Source organism: Ylistrum balloti, unplaced genomic scaffold (assembly GCF_031769215.1).
Source record: "Ylistrum balloti isolate Yb309-2 unplaced genomic scaffold, AGI_CSIRO_Ybal_v1 Utg370542, whole genome shotgun sequence".
Classification (NCBI taxonomy): Eukaryota; Metazoa; Mollusca; class Bivalvia; order Pectinida; family Pectinidae; genus Ylistrum; species Ylistrum balloti.
In genome coordinates, this window is record NW_026782344.1 from 466,611 (window position 1) to 483,000 (window position 16,390).

The 16,390-nt window shown below is 36.7% G+C and overlaps 1 protein-coding gene across 1 annotated transcript; it reads left to right on the forward strand.

Moving 5' to 3' along the window:
• The first annotated feature begins 4,795 nt into the window (after positions 1-4,795).
• Positions 4,796-10,437, forward strand: LOC132556047 (tumor suppressor candidate 2-like). The gene is made up of 3 exons (XM_060220440.1): positions 4,796-4,929; positions 6,602-6,710; positions 6,863-10,437. Exons 1-3 carry the CDS (start codon positions 4,796-4,798, stop codon positions 6,932-6,934), a joined length of 315 nt encoding a protein of 104 aa, XP_060076423.1. The 3' UTR covers positions 6,935-10,437.
• Positions 10,438-16,390: the final 5,953 nt, after the last annotated feature.

Here is a 16,390-nt window from a genome sequence, read left to right on the forward strand (position 1 = left end):
CCGTACATTGTAATTATACGGTATTAATCACAGTGTATTCTATCGTACATTGTAATTATATAATACCAATCACGGTGTATTCTATCGTATATTGTAATTATACAGTAGTAATCGCAGTGTATTCTATCGTACATTATAATTATATAATACCAATCACGGTGTATTCTATCGTATAGTATCAATCACAGTGTATTCTATCGTACATTGTAATTATACAGTATCAATCACAGTGTATTCTATCGTACATTGTAATTATACAGTATCAATCACAGTGTATTCTATCGTACAATGTAATTATACAATATCAATCACAGTGTACTCTATCGTACATTGTAATTATACAATATCAATCACAGTGTACTCTATCGTACATTGTAATTATACAGTATCAATCACGGTGTATTCTATCGTACATTGTAATTGTACAGTATCAATCACGGTGTATTCTATCGTACATTGTAATTATACAGTATCAATCACAGTGTATTCTATACATTGGTAATTTCCATTTGGTGTGTTGTTGACTTCGGAAAATGACAATAGCACTGCTCAATTAATTGTCAGAAGTCTTTGCGCCACAAATGTGTTTCAAATCGCTTTCTGCATTAGAAAATAAAACGTATAAAAAGAATCGACGTCACGAGCAATCGCTTACAGTCGACATCTTCAGACGTTATTATTAAAAAACTGTCAACGAAGTATTGTATAACACAAATTTGGAATTCAAATTATGGATCGTGTTGTATTACGTTCTTAGTGGAAATCATTCAAATGTCTGGTACATAACGAGATGGATTATTTATCTCCCATATCCAAGTTTTTATCCCCCTCCCCCTCTATTTGTTAATAATAATATATTACGCAAACACAATAGTATCTCTGAGCTGTTTTCCTAAACTGGTTGACCCTTTGTGTCTACAACCACTCGCGTAAAATGAAATGTGCTATTCCTTTATGACGTCATATGTTTTATCTTGCTTGAATCGCAATAAAGGTATTTACAAAATTATGGATAAACTTTGTTATATGTTACAATCACTAAAGCGATGTATGGTCATATAGGAGTATTTCTGGGGGTAATTTCCGGCACTTTTCATCCACAATGTTATCAATTTGATGAGAAGAATGCATAAACTGTCGACAGTTGTTAAAATTGTTACGTAGTTTTGGAGTGGGTAGACATTGGCACTAACGTGTTGGAGTGGGTACACCTTGACACCAGCCGTGTTGGAGTGGGTACACCTTGATTCCAGCCGTGTTGGAGTGGATACACCTTGACACCAGCCGTGTTGGAGTGGATACACCTTGACGCCAGCCGTGTTGGAGTGGATACACCTTGACTCCAGCCGTGTTGGAGTGGATACACCTTGACACCAGCCGTGTTGGAGTGGATACACCTTGACATCAGCCGTGTTGGAGTGGATACACCTTGACACCAGCCGTGTTGGAGTGGGTACACCTTGAAACCAGCCGTGTTGGAGTGGGTACACCTTGACACCAGCCGTGTTGGAGTGGGTACACCTTAACAACAGCCGTGTTGGAGTGGGTACACCTTGATACCAGCCGTGTTGGAGTGTGTACACCTTGAAACCAGCCGTGTTGGAGTGGGTACACCTTGACACCAGCCGTGTTGGAGTGGGTACACCTTGACACCAGCCGTGTTGGAGTGGGTACACCTTGACACCAGCCGTGTTGGAGTGTGTACACCTTGACACCAGCCGTGTTGGAGTGTGTACACCTTAACACCAGCCGTGTTGGAGTGGGTACACCTTAACACCAGCCGTGTTGGAGTGGGTACACCTTGACACCAGCCGTGTTGGAGTGGGTACACCTTGACACTAACTCTTTTAGTGAAGTTTTTTCAGTCCCATAATCAGAAAGAGCACAACTATTAGGACCAAAGGAAACCTAAATTCAAAGTAGAAAGATACCTCCCTTACTTCTGAAAAGGTAGATATAACAATTTTTCATTGACACAATCCAAGATGGGCGGTTGGCAGTCGTTTTTGAAAGTCCCAAATCAGATACCATTTTAATGTAAGAGGGCTAAACTTTTCAGTCACATGAAATTTGAAAAAAAAAGATCTACCTTGTATCCATTCAGTACTTCTCAAGAAATAGCAATGATATACTTTCATTGTCAAAATCTAAGATGGCCGCTTGTTAGTCATTTTGTTTTCCTGGTCATTTCTATAATATAAAGAGCACGACTGTGGACCAAGGGCAAACTTCAGATTAAATGTTAATAAAATGAGAGCAGTGCTTACGTTACGTACGATTAATGAAAAGGATACGCATATTTATCAGAAAACTAAAAAATGATTTTATAAAACAAATGAGATAAAGAAGATAGTTACTTACAAAAAAAACATATTTTACACCAGAATATGCCAAATGTGACTATGAAACGCACCTGCTCTCTGGCTTTTTTAGCTACTCGACGGTTTGAAATATTGAATAATGGATGTTTTTCCTTGATTAAACAATATTTTATAGGTCAAAAATGAGAAAAAGATAATAGAAGTGTTGATATATACTACGTATTCAATTGTCAGAATGAAGCACGAATAGATCTGTTGGGTTCTACTTCAACATATTATTTTTCCTTTGACTATACCGTTTACGATATGACTGAATATCCTGCTCTTGATAGAATCAGACCTCTGACGCTTTTAAAGCACTTGATTTAAACATGATATTCGCCGTGAGAATGACAAAAAACACGCACAAAAAAAAAACTAAAAACAAAAACACACACACACACAGAAAAGAAACAAGTACTGTCACACCCTATATAAATCTCTCTCACTTCACTTTCAGCAGTCACGTAACGATCCTATGTCGTACATAACATATAATATTGTACACGGGTAGATATGATCAAACAGGATTTTTTTTAGCAGGCATTAATTATACTAGAAAATACTACACTCATCTGCGGATTAATGAACTGAAGAAAACAATATACATGTACCAGGAAAGCTTCTTTTGATAAACGTTGAAAAAGCTTTTGATTCTGTTTCATGGGAAGATATAGATAAAATATATTTTTTTTATTTCGAGATAGAATCAGAAAATGGCTGAAAACGTTTCACTATAATGTTACTTCGACAGCTACTCCACGTGGTAATCTTAAAACATTTTTTCAAGGTCAAACGTGGCTGTCGCCAAGGTGACCCCATCGCACCAAATATCTTTATACATTTTACTGAAATATTAGCAATAAGAATAAGAAAAACAATATAGCAGGGAAGTGAGAACTTGCATTAAAGACTTAAACTAAACTTTGATGAAAATGATTAAGCTGAAGTCACTAATAATCATATAGGCAAGTTATCTATTATTCCTGTTAAATTCACAACTAATTCACTTCCCTCCCAAATTCTGGTATCGTTTTTATTAATCTGTTAAATACGACTCTCTTTAACTTTCTATGGAACGGCAAAATAGATAAAGAGAAAAGGAAGGTCATAATTAAACATTAATTTGAAGGTAGTTTGAAGATGATAAACGTTCCGGCGTTTATTGATGCACTTAAACTAGGGTGACTGAAAAAAATTCTCCAGAGTAAGTGTACCAGTCCTACAGATCATAGTGTAAATTGTGGAAATGACTATTAAAGCGTGTGTCAAGAGTAGTAACAAGTTTTGGTGTGATGTTGATGTGATGTATTTAGAGCATGGGAAAGGCTATTGAATTCTAATTTGAATTCAAAACATAAACAACTCTTTAAACACAATTATATGGTACAACCTACAGTAGACTTTAGATGGTTGGTACAACCTACAGTAGACTATAGACGGTTGGTACAACCTACAGCGGAATAAAGGCGAACGGTACAAGACCTGTCATCGGAACAAGGACGTAATGCGTTGTACATACATTTTTTTTATAGAATTTTGAGAGTAGAAATTGAATTAGTTATCAAAAGAGAATAATAATGAAGATATACAAATTGATGTTGTTGGCGATATGAATGCTGGAATACGAGATCAAGATTTCGTCACAGAAGATGACACACAGTTTATTTATCTCGAACATGATAGAGCTTTTTTAAACACAACTCAGATATTCGGGAATACAGCAATCAACCACTTAATGAAGTCGCTACTATCATTGTGTCGTTCCTTTGGTATCCAAAACCGTAGAAAAAAAAAGATGGGTTGACCAGATTGATTCAAAGTTGCGGAACCTACATGTACTCGGGCAAGTATTTTGTCTTTACCGTTCAAAATAACTAGTTATCAAAACCACAGTAGTTTCAACATAACATTTTCACAATATTTTGACAATAAATTCAATCCTTTATAAAGTAAATATCGGCCCATTTGTTTATTCTGTAAATCACAGACGGAAACTATTCTTTGGAAATGATGATGATGATGATGATGATGATGATGATGATGATGATGATGATGATGATGATGATGATGATTAATGCGAAATTGTGAGTTGTCATAGGCTTATTACTGTGGTTATGTGCTGTTTTGAAAAAACTTGAAAAATAAAAAAAATACAATAAATAAACACGTGTAATATGTATAATTAGTAAGGGACAGCACAATTTTCTTTTGTACTGGGTTTATTTGTGGCCATCAGTCTATAAACAACAAGCCTATATATTTCCTGGAAAGTATTAAAGTACTTTTTACTAAGATATATTGTAAATCATTTTCACGCAATGTTAATTTAGGAGAGCGACACCTTAATTTGTTAGTACCATATAGAGTTATTCCCCTTCTACTGCTGATGCACTTTCCACTTCCTGCTTATGAATTACCGAAGATGAGTGAAGATGGGCCAAAAAACATCTTCGCTGGCATCCAAAGTGTCCAAATCGGTATCGTCTTTGTTCACTGGTGCTGTGGACGATAGCCAGTCATGCCAAAACAGATCTGCAGTAACACCTTTCGTCTTTAAGCGTTCTGGGTGAGTGACAGATCATCAGCTGATCTGTCTTTAGTTTAGACTGACTGCCATATCATTTTCAGGAATCCGGATATTGACAGACGATTAACGGTTATTGTATAAAACAAATCCATATGTGATAATCACATGTTTTAGATACTGTCGGATAATAGGGAAGTGTCTTAGGATTGCAAGGACTTAAAATTATTTAGTACACAAGCTTCAGTGTTTTTAATGAAAGCGCACATTCACGGCCACAAGTACACGTGCTTGTCTATACAATTACCGACCTACTGATTATAAATGGTACAGTGAGTGTGGGACACATAGAATGTAGACGTCCCCTATACTTCAAACTTCAACACACTTCCTCAACTATGAGTTTCTCTCACATTATATAACTAACACTTTGGAGTATACAGGTGCATTTTGTAGCTATACATAAGTTCTTACTTGTAAACATAAAGTAGAAATAACTTGGTTATAGTCTTTTCGCACGCTATACAGCATGACATAGCCTAAATAGATATTAGCGTTAACTGTTGAACACAAGAATTTATATTAACAAAAAATGCCAATTAAGTTTCCATATGATTGATTAACCATTCCACTTCCACTTGTTATTGTAACAAACTACTGATTCAGATTGCAATGTTATCATTGGTTCAGAGAAAATAAATTGGGGGGGGGGGGGTTGAGATCATATGTTCTTTGATAGATTTGAATTCACTACCAAAAGAAATTTAATGGCTAAATGGCTAAAACAGGCAGATGTAAGATAATACAAAATATTTTAGGTAATGATTATATATATGTGTGTTCTTGTTGTCCCTTTCTGAAACTGTGGTGTAGGTCAAATATCACTGAGAACAGATTCAACACCAAAGTTGTGGAAAGAGCAGTTTATCAGAAATATGATTTCAAAAAAGTACAATATTGATGTAGTCTAAAAGAACATTTAAGTTCAGGCTGAAAAAATTAAACATTGACAAATGTTAAAAATGCTCCCCAAGTCTAAATTACTTTGTGTACATCAGTTAACATATCCGAGTCGATGGATTGAGTATCTGAACTGTATAATATGTGCCACCAGAAATTGACATACAAATAGAATGGTGTCTGAGTTCATGGTATTAATTGGTGTTCCACAGCATAAATCTTGAGAAGTGTACAATTCACTTAAGTTTCTGCATGTGTTAGTGGATCCTCCCTTGAATGTGAAAACATTGAAGACTTGATAGATGTTATCGGTGTACAGTTTTCATTATGTTACCACAAAAAGTCAAATTTATAATCAGTGGTCTATTTATTTGTAATCAAGGTCTTCAAAAAACAAACTTGAAAAATGATGATATCATTACATTTTGTATATCGTGTCTAAATCTCACCACAAAGTATGAAGTAGACTTGAGAGTATGTTTTTGACTCCCAAAAGTATTGACCCTTTGGCTTGTAGGGACATGTCTATTTCACATCTGTTTTGATCCTCAACATTCAGATTTGTGATTTTATTTCTGAAACTGCTAAATGCAAATGTCAGGGGTCAACTTAATGTCCTGCCATCAACATGTGAAGAGAAATGCCAAGCTCCCTAGCTATTTATTTGCAATGAATTACATTGTGTAACCTCAGTTCTTGGATACAATATTCATGAATTTTATTGAGACCAAAAAATTTTTTTGTTTTCAAACAGGTCCATGTACTTTGATGAAGATGGTGACCTGGCTCATGAGTTTTATGTTGAAATAATTGAAGGCCGTCATCATTATATGAAAAAGCAGTATCGTAACCTTCGCCCTCAGGTAGGAGCTTGTACATTACATAAAAAAACTAAAAATAATGCAGTCTCGGGTGTTTACAAAAACATCTTTAAAAGTCCTTGTTGACATATTGGAAAATATCTTGGTAAATGATCATGTAAGAAAACACATTTTTTATATTATCATTAATGTAGGGTGAAGTTGACCTGCCTCATCCCCGCCTCAACGTAGACTTTCCCATTGTTATATGTGAAGCTCCACGGTGACACAGGACTGAAGGACACAAGTACTCAGTGTGTCCACACACGAAGATCAAAGGAAAGATGCAGCTGAATTCTAGTCAAATTGTCAAGCTTCTTGAACTTGCATGTCCCAGGATTCAGATCTGGGGAGTCTATAGCTTGTGAATCTTTAGCAGACAGAGTTTGTTGTGATGTGTATGAAACCATTCCTTGCTGTCATTAATTTGTTGAAAGAAATTCTTGATGTAGTTGTGAAATTCCAATTTATATATAAGAGTACTGTTGGTATGCACCATGTATCATGTATTTACCAAAATATTCATCTGGGGCACTTGATATTTCTCCAGCATTCCCTGATACAACAAGCACATACATATACTGAAAAGAGTATTCTCTTTGGTGTTGAAAGCAGGCCTATAAAAGAAATCAACACAATACATTGCAAGAAAGACAAGACAGATTTGTAAAATGTTAAATTGATTATATAACTCGATTACTAGCAATGTCCAGACTTTTCTGTTTTGGAAATACTTTTTATGATAATTCTTTTCAAGCAGTAAGATAGATTGGTATAACCTTCCTAAATTTATGATTGAGAGAAAATAATGTTATTGTAACAGATCAAAATACATTGAATTTCAGTTGAAAGTAAAACATTTGACTAAAGTTTACAAGGGAATTTTCTTTACACTAAATTCATGTATCATGGATTTTTCTTAACCTCTATAGTCATTTGCAGAGATATCAAAATAGATGTTAGATGATGATAGATGAGGTCATCTACCAAAGGATTTGTATAACCACCAGACAGAATTCTTCACTTGTAGTTCTTGTTTTATAAGAACCGAGATTGAATGGATATTGTCATGGGTGTATGCATGCTGAAAATAAATCAAGGGGTTATTTTGAAATTTGATTTGCTGCCAGTATGTATTATGATGTGAGGTTGTGTATGTTTATGTATTTTCACCTGCTGTCAGTGATTTTTGTGACTCCGATATACGAGTTGTGGACTCATGATTTTCAAAATTTGAGAAACAACTATATCTCTTAGTAATGGGACTCATCAAAATCTTGGAAATCATGCTCTGAACTTGCCTGAAAAAATCTATAAAAAGTACTGGCTGTGATGTTTTCTTTAGGCTTACCAGGATTTTATTGAAGGTGATAGATATGAATTTTGAAAAAATGTGACAACTTTCCAAAGGTTTTGTTTTTCTCCCTGTGTATATTTATTTCGTAGAGTAGTTGCCTGGTGGTGTTTAAGGTTGACTGTCCTGTTCCGAACAATAATTTATCCAGGGGTTTGGAGATCACTTGGGATGGAAGGGATGGATAATATAGATGGTTCCTGTTATAAACACTCTCTCCACCTTTAATTTCACAGCCAAGATAAGATGGACACCAAGACTGGAATTCGAGTAAGCCAGTACTCTGGGATTCAGACACTGTAAAACTTATTGGAAATCAAGGATTATTTCATACATGAATATTCCTGTAATCTGCCATGTACGTGATTCTGGTCAGTGGTCACAAATTTGAGATAAAATTGTCTAAAAGAATTGATCGTGAAAATATGACCAGTGTTTAATCTTGTTTTAGCCTATACTTATGCCTTGTATATTTCACAAGTCACATGATGATCAGTCATCCCCACAAAACCATGTTGTCAAATTGTTTTGTATCGGGATATAAATACTCTGAAGGATATTAACACAATCTGTGGTTTACATTTTACTAAAGCATGTCTGTAATATGTCTGAAAGATTCCTGTAGGTAACAGAGTTGGACATGTTCCCTTAATCAAAGTAGATTTTTGAAACAAGTTATGAAAATCTTACCTTGGTTTGGAGACATTCCATTATGAAATGGAAACAAAGAAGTTTATACAAGTATAAGTAACAGGGAAAGGATAAGTGTATTTAGATACCATGTGATACCAGTATCCATGTATTGTCTGAAATCATGATGTTTTGAGCGATTTTCATTCCTAATAAAAGTTCTATTTATTGGAATTCAGGAAAATTATTATATCAGTGTTGAAGTGTTGAAAATGTGTATACCTAATAGATGTCACATGATTTGTGTAACAAATTTGTCAACATCTCATTTGTAAATATATCATCATATGGTCACAGTGTTGTACCTTTTTATTTACATTTGAATTGTTTCCAGTTTGTACTTAAATTTTTTTAATGACCTGTATGTAGATCTGTGTCATTCCTGGAGTTGCTTTTGTAATGTTAACAGATGTGATATACATACCAGCACCTTAACGTCCTTTGGTCCAAACTACTGATAGAATATGCCAATTTTTTATGGCAGTTAACACCTGTTTGTCTCATTCGATTAAAGATATGTCATAAATTCTCTTAATAAATTCATTATCCAGGTATAGGATAGTACAGCCTGTCACTCTTGGATTGGAATCATTCATTACACTATTAAATTGATGACAAGAAGGAATCAGTAGATTTTTTTGCATCTCAGCCTGAGGGGAAAGATTTTTTGAGTTTCAAAACAGTCTTATTCTTAACAATTTTTCCCTGAGGGTTGAAATCTTGCTTGCTATCTCATGTACACAATGGCATTAATTTATTGTTTTGCATAAATTTTTTTATGTGAAGTAAATTTTTGCTAAGACATAATTGATCTGTTTGTTACAGTGATGTCATACAACCATTGTAACACGGAAAACACCCCTCCTCCTCAATCAGGGGGACTAGATAATCTCACATTGGTAAAAGCATGGTAACAAATGTCCAGGGCAAGAGAAATTATTCTCTACTTTATGATATTATAATTTTTAAAACATGTGGCCATCTAAATTATCCAATATTTTTACAGACTAGCCATTAGAATTGTAATGACTGATAACGTTATTTTGTTATGTGCATGTTCATCAAGTAGATAGAAGAAAAGATTGATATTCATTTTCTCTTCGTTAAACGTGTATAACCAAAGATAACAAAAACCTGGAGAATTATTGCCAGAATTTTAATACGTATGGGTTGGACAAATCATGAAGAACGATAATGTCACTTGGTGCAAATAACCGACAAACATAGTAACTTTTCTGTTTTTGTTTTCACATTAGCATTAAGTTCATCTAACAATTATCATACCTACTTGTACAAGTAAAAATAAGTTTAAAAGCTATTTCCTTGATGTATCTTTCAAGTACAATTTCTGTCAAATTCAATGTAAGTTTGTTTTTGTCAAGTGATTGCCAAAAGATAACTAGGTACGTTTATGAATAATTGCAAAATTAATGCCATAACTAGGAGAAAAGAAGAATGAAAGGCGACTTCAAATTTCTTATGTCATCTGTGGCTTGTATTCAGCAACACTTTATAGGGAAATCATTATAGAATGAAGTGATACATAACACACCAATTTTATTAGTCAAGTTTTTCTCATTATTTCCAAATGTTCTTTTTCTGCCTGTTATTAATTTTAATTGTATCCCTTAATTCATTTAACAATTCCAAAACTATTGAAAAAGTCTTTATTGTTTATATATCAAAATACAGATTAAGTAGTTTGTTTTGCACCATAATTAGGGTTTATAAAGATAAGCAAAATCAGGGTATTTAAGTTTTGGTAAAATGTTTTGCAAGGTTTTATATACAAGTGTATATTTTTTTGTTTTCCACATTCAATCTCAGGTTTCCTATGTTACCTTGGCAACTACACAGGTAACTTTGAAAGTGTATTCATGCACACCTGTAATGTATTTGTTCTTACCTTATCATTTTTTCAAAATTTCATTTTGTAATGTGGATTTAAACTATATAATCAACAGATAATGGTATCAATAATATCGAAGACAATACCTGGTAAATTATGTTATATTTCGATTTTACAAGTGTGACAATGAGCTTTTGACGACATACACAGATGTAGGGGACAGCGTTGCACATGGATATAACCAGTGTCTGTTTGGTTAAGGTGGTAGTTGTTCACTTAGAAGTGTATGATCTATTGCTGAAATTGATGGTTTAATAGAATTTGTGTGCTAAGATTATTACATTGTTGTCCTCTAGCCACACTAGATGTATGTTCTCTGCATCTCTGTATATAATATATTGTAATGTTGTATTGATGAGGATCAAATATCATTGACACAGTACCTGTAGACCAAACTTATTTATTTATATAATTTATAATCATGTTACATTTACAAAAGATGTGTTGTCTGATGACAGTTGTGACTACTACGAATAATATGATTGATTTGATGTAGATTGTGAATATCACCTGAAAAAAACAACTTATCGAGAGTTATCTCCCTTTAACCAGTATACTGTTGGCTCTGCCACTTTTAATAGCTTTAAGTTTAGTGTTGTATAATCTATAAATTCTAGAAATTTATCATTAGTCAGATCACTTAAACAAACCAGTTCAATAATTATCGATTATAGAAACAGTGAGGTTATATTTTTGTTCCTGTGAAAATTATGACTGAATACACTAATATACACTTTTCTGTGTATTTCAATTTTACCAATTCCTTTATTTATGAATGTATGTGTGTGCTCTACACTTCCATGCTAATAAAGCCATTGCCTGCATGCTGCTTCCTTGATTGTGTGTGTGTCCATTCACTTCCATGCTGATAAAGCCATCAACTGCAAGCTGTTTCCTTGATTGTGTGTGTGTGAGCCCTACTCTCCTGTTATGATGAAGACATTGGTTAGACTCTGTTCCTTCCCTTGATCGTGTGTGTGAGCTCTACTCTTCTGTTACGATGAAGACATTGGTTAAACTCTGTTCCTCCCCTTGATCATGTGTGTAAGCCCTACTCTTCTGTTATGATGAAGACATTGGTTAGACTGTTCCTCCCCATGATCGTGTGTGTGAGCTCTACTCTTCTGTTACGATGAAGACATTGGCTAGACTCTGTTCCTCCCCATGATTGTGTGTGTGAGCTCTACTCTTCTGTTACGATGAAGACATTGGCTAGACTATGTTCCACCCCTTGATCATGTGTGTGAGCCCTACTCTTCTGTTACGATGAAGACATTGGTTAGACTCTGTTCCTCCCCTTGATTGTGTGTGAGCCCTACTCTTCTGTTACGATGAAGACATTGGTTAGACTCTGTTCCTCCCCTTGATTGTGTGTGAGCCCTACTCTTCTGTTACGATGAAGACATTGGTTAGACTCTGTTCCTCCCCTTGATTGTGTGTGAGCCCTACTCTTCTGTTACGATGAAGACATTGGTTAGACTGTTCCTCCCCTTGATTGTGTGTGAGCCCTACTCTTCTGTTACGATGAAGACATTGGTTAGACTCTGTTCCTCCCCTTGATTGTGTGTGAGCCCTACTCTTTCGTTATGATAAAGACATTGGTTAGACTGTTCCTCCCCTTGATTGTGTGTGAGCCCTACTCTTCTGTTATGATGAAGACATTGGTTAGACTGTTCCTCCCCATGATTGTGTGTGAGCCCTACTCTTCTGTTACGATGAAGACATTGGTTAGACTGTTCCTCCCCTTGATCATGTGTGTGAGCCCTACTCTTCTGTTACGATGAAGACATTGGTTAGACTCTGTTCCTCCCCTTGATTGTGTGTGAGCCCTACTCTTTCGCTATGATAAAGACATTGGTTAGACTGTTCCTCCCCTTGATTGTGTGTGAGCCCTACTCTTCTGTTATGATGAAGACATTGGTTAAACTCTGTTCCTCCCCTTGATCATGTGTGTAAGCCCTACTCTTCTGTTATGATGAAGACATTGGTTAGACTGTTCCTCCCCATGATCGTGTGTGTGAGCTCTACTCTTCTGTTACGATGAAGACATTGGCTAGACTCTGTTCCACCCCTTGATCATGTGTGTGAGCCCTACTCTTCTGTTACGATGAAGACATTGGTTAGACTCTGTTCCTCCCCTTGATCATGTGTGTGAGCCCTACTCTTCTGTTACGATGAAGACATTGGCTAGACTATGTTCCTCCCCTTGATTGTGTGTGTGAGCCCTACACTTCTGTTACGATGAAGACATTGGTTATACTCTGTTCCACCCCTTGATTGTGTGTGAGCCCTACTCTTCTGTTATGATGAAGACATTGGTTATACTCTGTTCCACCCCTTGATTGTGTGTGAGCCCTACTCTTCTGTTACGATGAAGACATTGGTTAGACTCTGTTCCTCCCCTTGATTGTGTGTGAGCCCTACTCTTCTGTTATGATGAAGACATTGGCTAGACTCTGTTCCTCCCCTTGATTGTGTGTGTGAGCCCTACTCTTCTGTTACGATGAAGACATTGGTTAGACTGTTCCTCCCCATGATCATGTGTGTGAGCCCTACTCTTCTGTTATGATGAAGACATTGGTTAGACTGTTCCTCCCCATGATTGTGTGTGTGAGCCCTACTCTTCTGTTACGATGAAGACATTGGTTAGACTGTTCCTCCCCATGATCATGTGTGTGAGCCCTACTCTTCTGTTATGATGAAGACATTGGTTAGACTCTGTTCCACCCCATGATTGTGTGTGTGAGCCCTACTCTTCTGTTACGATGAAGACATTGGTTAGACTGTTCCTCCCCATGATCATGTGTGTGAGCCCTACTCTTCTGTTACGATGAAGACATTGGTTAGACTCTGTTCCTCCCCTTGATTGTGTGTGAGCCCTACTCTTTCGTTATGATAAAGACATTGGTTAGACTGTTCCTCCCCTTGATTGTGTGTGAGCCCTACTCTTCTGTTATGATGAAGACATTGGTTAGACTGTTCCTCCCCATGATTGTGTGTGAGCCCTACTCTTCTGTTACGATGAAGACATTGGTTAGACTGTTCCTCCCCTTGATCATGTGTGTGAGCCCTACTCTTCTGTTACGATGAAGACATTGGTTAGACTCTGTTCCTCCCCTTGATTGTGTGTGAGCCCTACTCTTTGTGTAAAGACATTGGTTAGACTGTTCCTCCCCTTGATTGTGTGTGAGCCCTACTCTTCTGTTATGATGAAGACATTGGTTAAACTCTGTTCCTCCCCTTGATCATGTGTGTAAGCCCTACTCTTCTGTTATGATGAAGACATTGGTTAGACTGTTCCTCCCCATGATCGTGTGTGTGAGCTCTACTCTTCTGTTACGATGAAGACATTGGCTAGACTCTGTTCCACCCCTTGATCATGTGTGTGAGCCCTACTCTTCTGTTACGATGAAGACATTGGTTAGACTCTGTTCCTCCCCTTGATCATGTGTGTGAGCCCTACTCTTCTGTTACGATGAAGACATTGGCTAGACTATGTTCCTCCCCTTGATTGTGTGTGTGAGCCCTACACTTCTGTTACGATGAAGACATTGGTTATACTCTGTTCCACCCCTTGATTGTGTGTGAGCCCTACTCTTCTGTTATGATGAAGACATTGGTTATACTCTGTTCCACCCCTTGATTGTGTGTGAGCCCTACTCTTCTGTTACGATGAAGACATTGGTTAGACTCTGTTCCTCCCCTTGATTGTGTGTGAGCCCTACTCTTCTGTTATGATGAAGACATTGGCTAGACTCTGTTCCTCCCCTTGATCATGTGTGTGAGCCCTACTCTTCTGTTATGATGAAGACATTGGCTAGACTCTGTTCCTCCCCATGATTGTGTGTGTGAGCCCTACTCTTCTGTTACGATGAAGACATTGGTTAGACTGTTCCTCCCCATGATCATGTGTGTGAGCCCTACTCTTCTGTTATGATGAAGACATTGGTTAGACTGTTCCTCCCCATGATTGTGTGTGTGAGCCCTACTCTTCTGTTACGATGAAGACATTGGTTAGTGTTCCTCCCCATGATCATGTGTGTGAGCCCTACTCTTCTGTTATGATGAAGACATTGGTTAGACTCTGTTCCACCCCATGATTGTGTGTGTGAGCCCTACTCTTCTGTTACGATGAAGACATTGGTTAGACTGTTCCTCCCCATGATCATGTGTGTGAGCCCTACTCTTCTGTTACGATGAAGACATTGGTTAGACTCTGTTCCTCCCCATGATTGTGTGTGAGCCCTACTCTTCTGTTACGATGAAGACATTGGTTAGACTCTGTTCCTCCCCATGATTGTGTGTGTGAGCCCTACTCTTCTGTTACGATGAAGACATTGGTTAGACTGTTCCTCCCCATGATCATGTGTGTGAGCCCTACTCTTCTGTTACGATGAAGACATTGGTTAGACTCTGTTCCTCCCCATGATTGTGTGTGAGCCCTACTCTTCTGTTACGATGAAGACATTGGTTAGACTCTGTTCCTCCCCATGATTGTGTGTGAGCCCTACTCTTCTGTTACGATGAAGACATTTGCTGGAAGCTGTTTCTCCTCTTGACAACATTCCTGTAAAACCTGGACCAACATTTTTGAGTGACATAAGTCAAGGATTGTAATTATCATTGACCAGTTTGTGTTATGATAATCAACAGTATCAGAGTGAACCTGGTTTTGAAATGTTCTGTATAAGCCTACGACTGAGTCAGAGGTGCCCCTTAGCTTAGTACAGTACAAGATCAGTACGCAAGTATATACATTATCTTTGTAGAGTTGTGTGACATTAAACAGTTTTAGGTTGTTGTGATAGAATGACATCCCTTGTAGTAAATTACATGTAGACAATGTTTTGTTAAAATATAGAGATCTTGTGTAGTTAATAATGGAAATGACGTCTGGAAGAGAATCTTGTGTGTGATGACATGTTGAATGCATGCATACAATATTATGTGATAATTACAATATACCATACCTTATTTGAAATAAACATTGTAAAACATGTATGACTGGCATAACTTTCTGGTATATCAATATTGCTAATATTTTTCAAGTATAATAACTCGAGTTGTTGTTTTGTCATCATATGTAAAAGTACTTATTTGGCACAATCAAACTTTGGCACATTGCCACTTTTAGTAATGTCCTTGATCTGTTAACTTAATATTAAAATAACACTAGTCAGGAACAAATGAACAGATGCTGACCAAATGTGGTCAGAAGCATCCTTGGGGGAAAGGGAACCTAGTTTGTATGAATGTTTATCTTGCCCACAGGGGACTGAGGAGCTGGGCCCAAAAGATAGTACAATAGTACTCCTCTTGTAGGAATAAATGGATATTGCCCAAATTCACTCTGAAATATGAGACCTCGACCCCTGGGATGGGAGGGGCTGAGCATAATTATTTAAGGTTTTATTAAGGCACAAACTAAAGTGTTGTCACACTGAAATATCGTTAACTGGTAAAAGATTAATCTGTCATAGCTGACTTGGCCACATAAAGAAATGCATGTTCTGTCATTTACCAAACATAAAAAGATTGTGGAGTAAATGACAGAATATCAAAGCCTGACAGTTAACACAATGGAATCCAATCAGGATCACATTAAATCTTAATGCTAGAAACCTATAGACACAAAAAAAATTCTAGGGTCAAAGGTCAGAATTAGAGAGCCTAACATTGAAGAATTCTTTGCTATAATATTCTTCGCTTACAAAATAAACTAAAAAAAAG

Excerpts from the sequence above, each read along its gene's own strand:
- LOC132556047 (XM_060220440.1), top strand. The coding sequence starts at position 4,796 with ATGGGCCAAAAAACATCTTCGCTGGCATCCAAAGTGTCCAAATCGGTA. Across the intron at positions 4,930-6,601 it reads TTCGTCTTTAAGCGTTCTGG|GTCCATGTACTTTGATGAAG; the intron begins GTGAGTGACAGA and ends GTTTTCAAACAG. Across the intron at positions 6,711-6,862 it reads ATCGTAACCTTCGCCCTCAG|GGTGAAGTTGACCTGCCTCA; the intron begins GTAGGAGCTTGT and ends TCATTAATGTAG.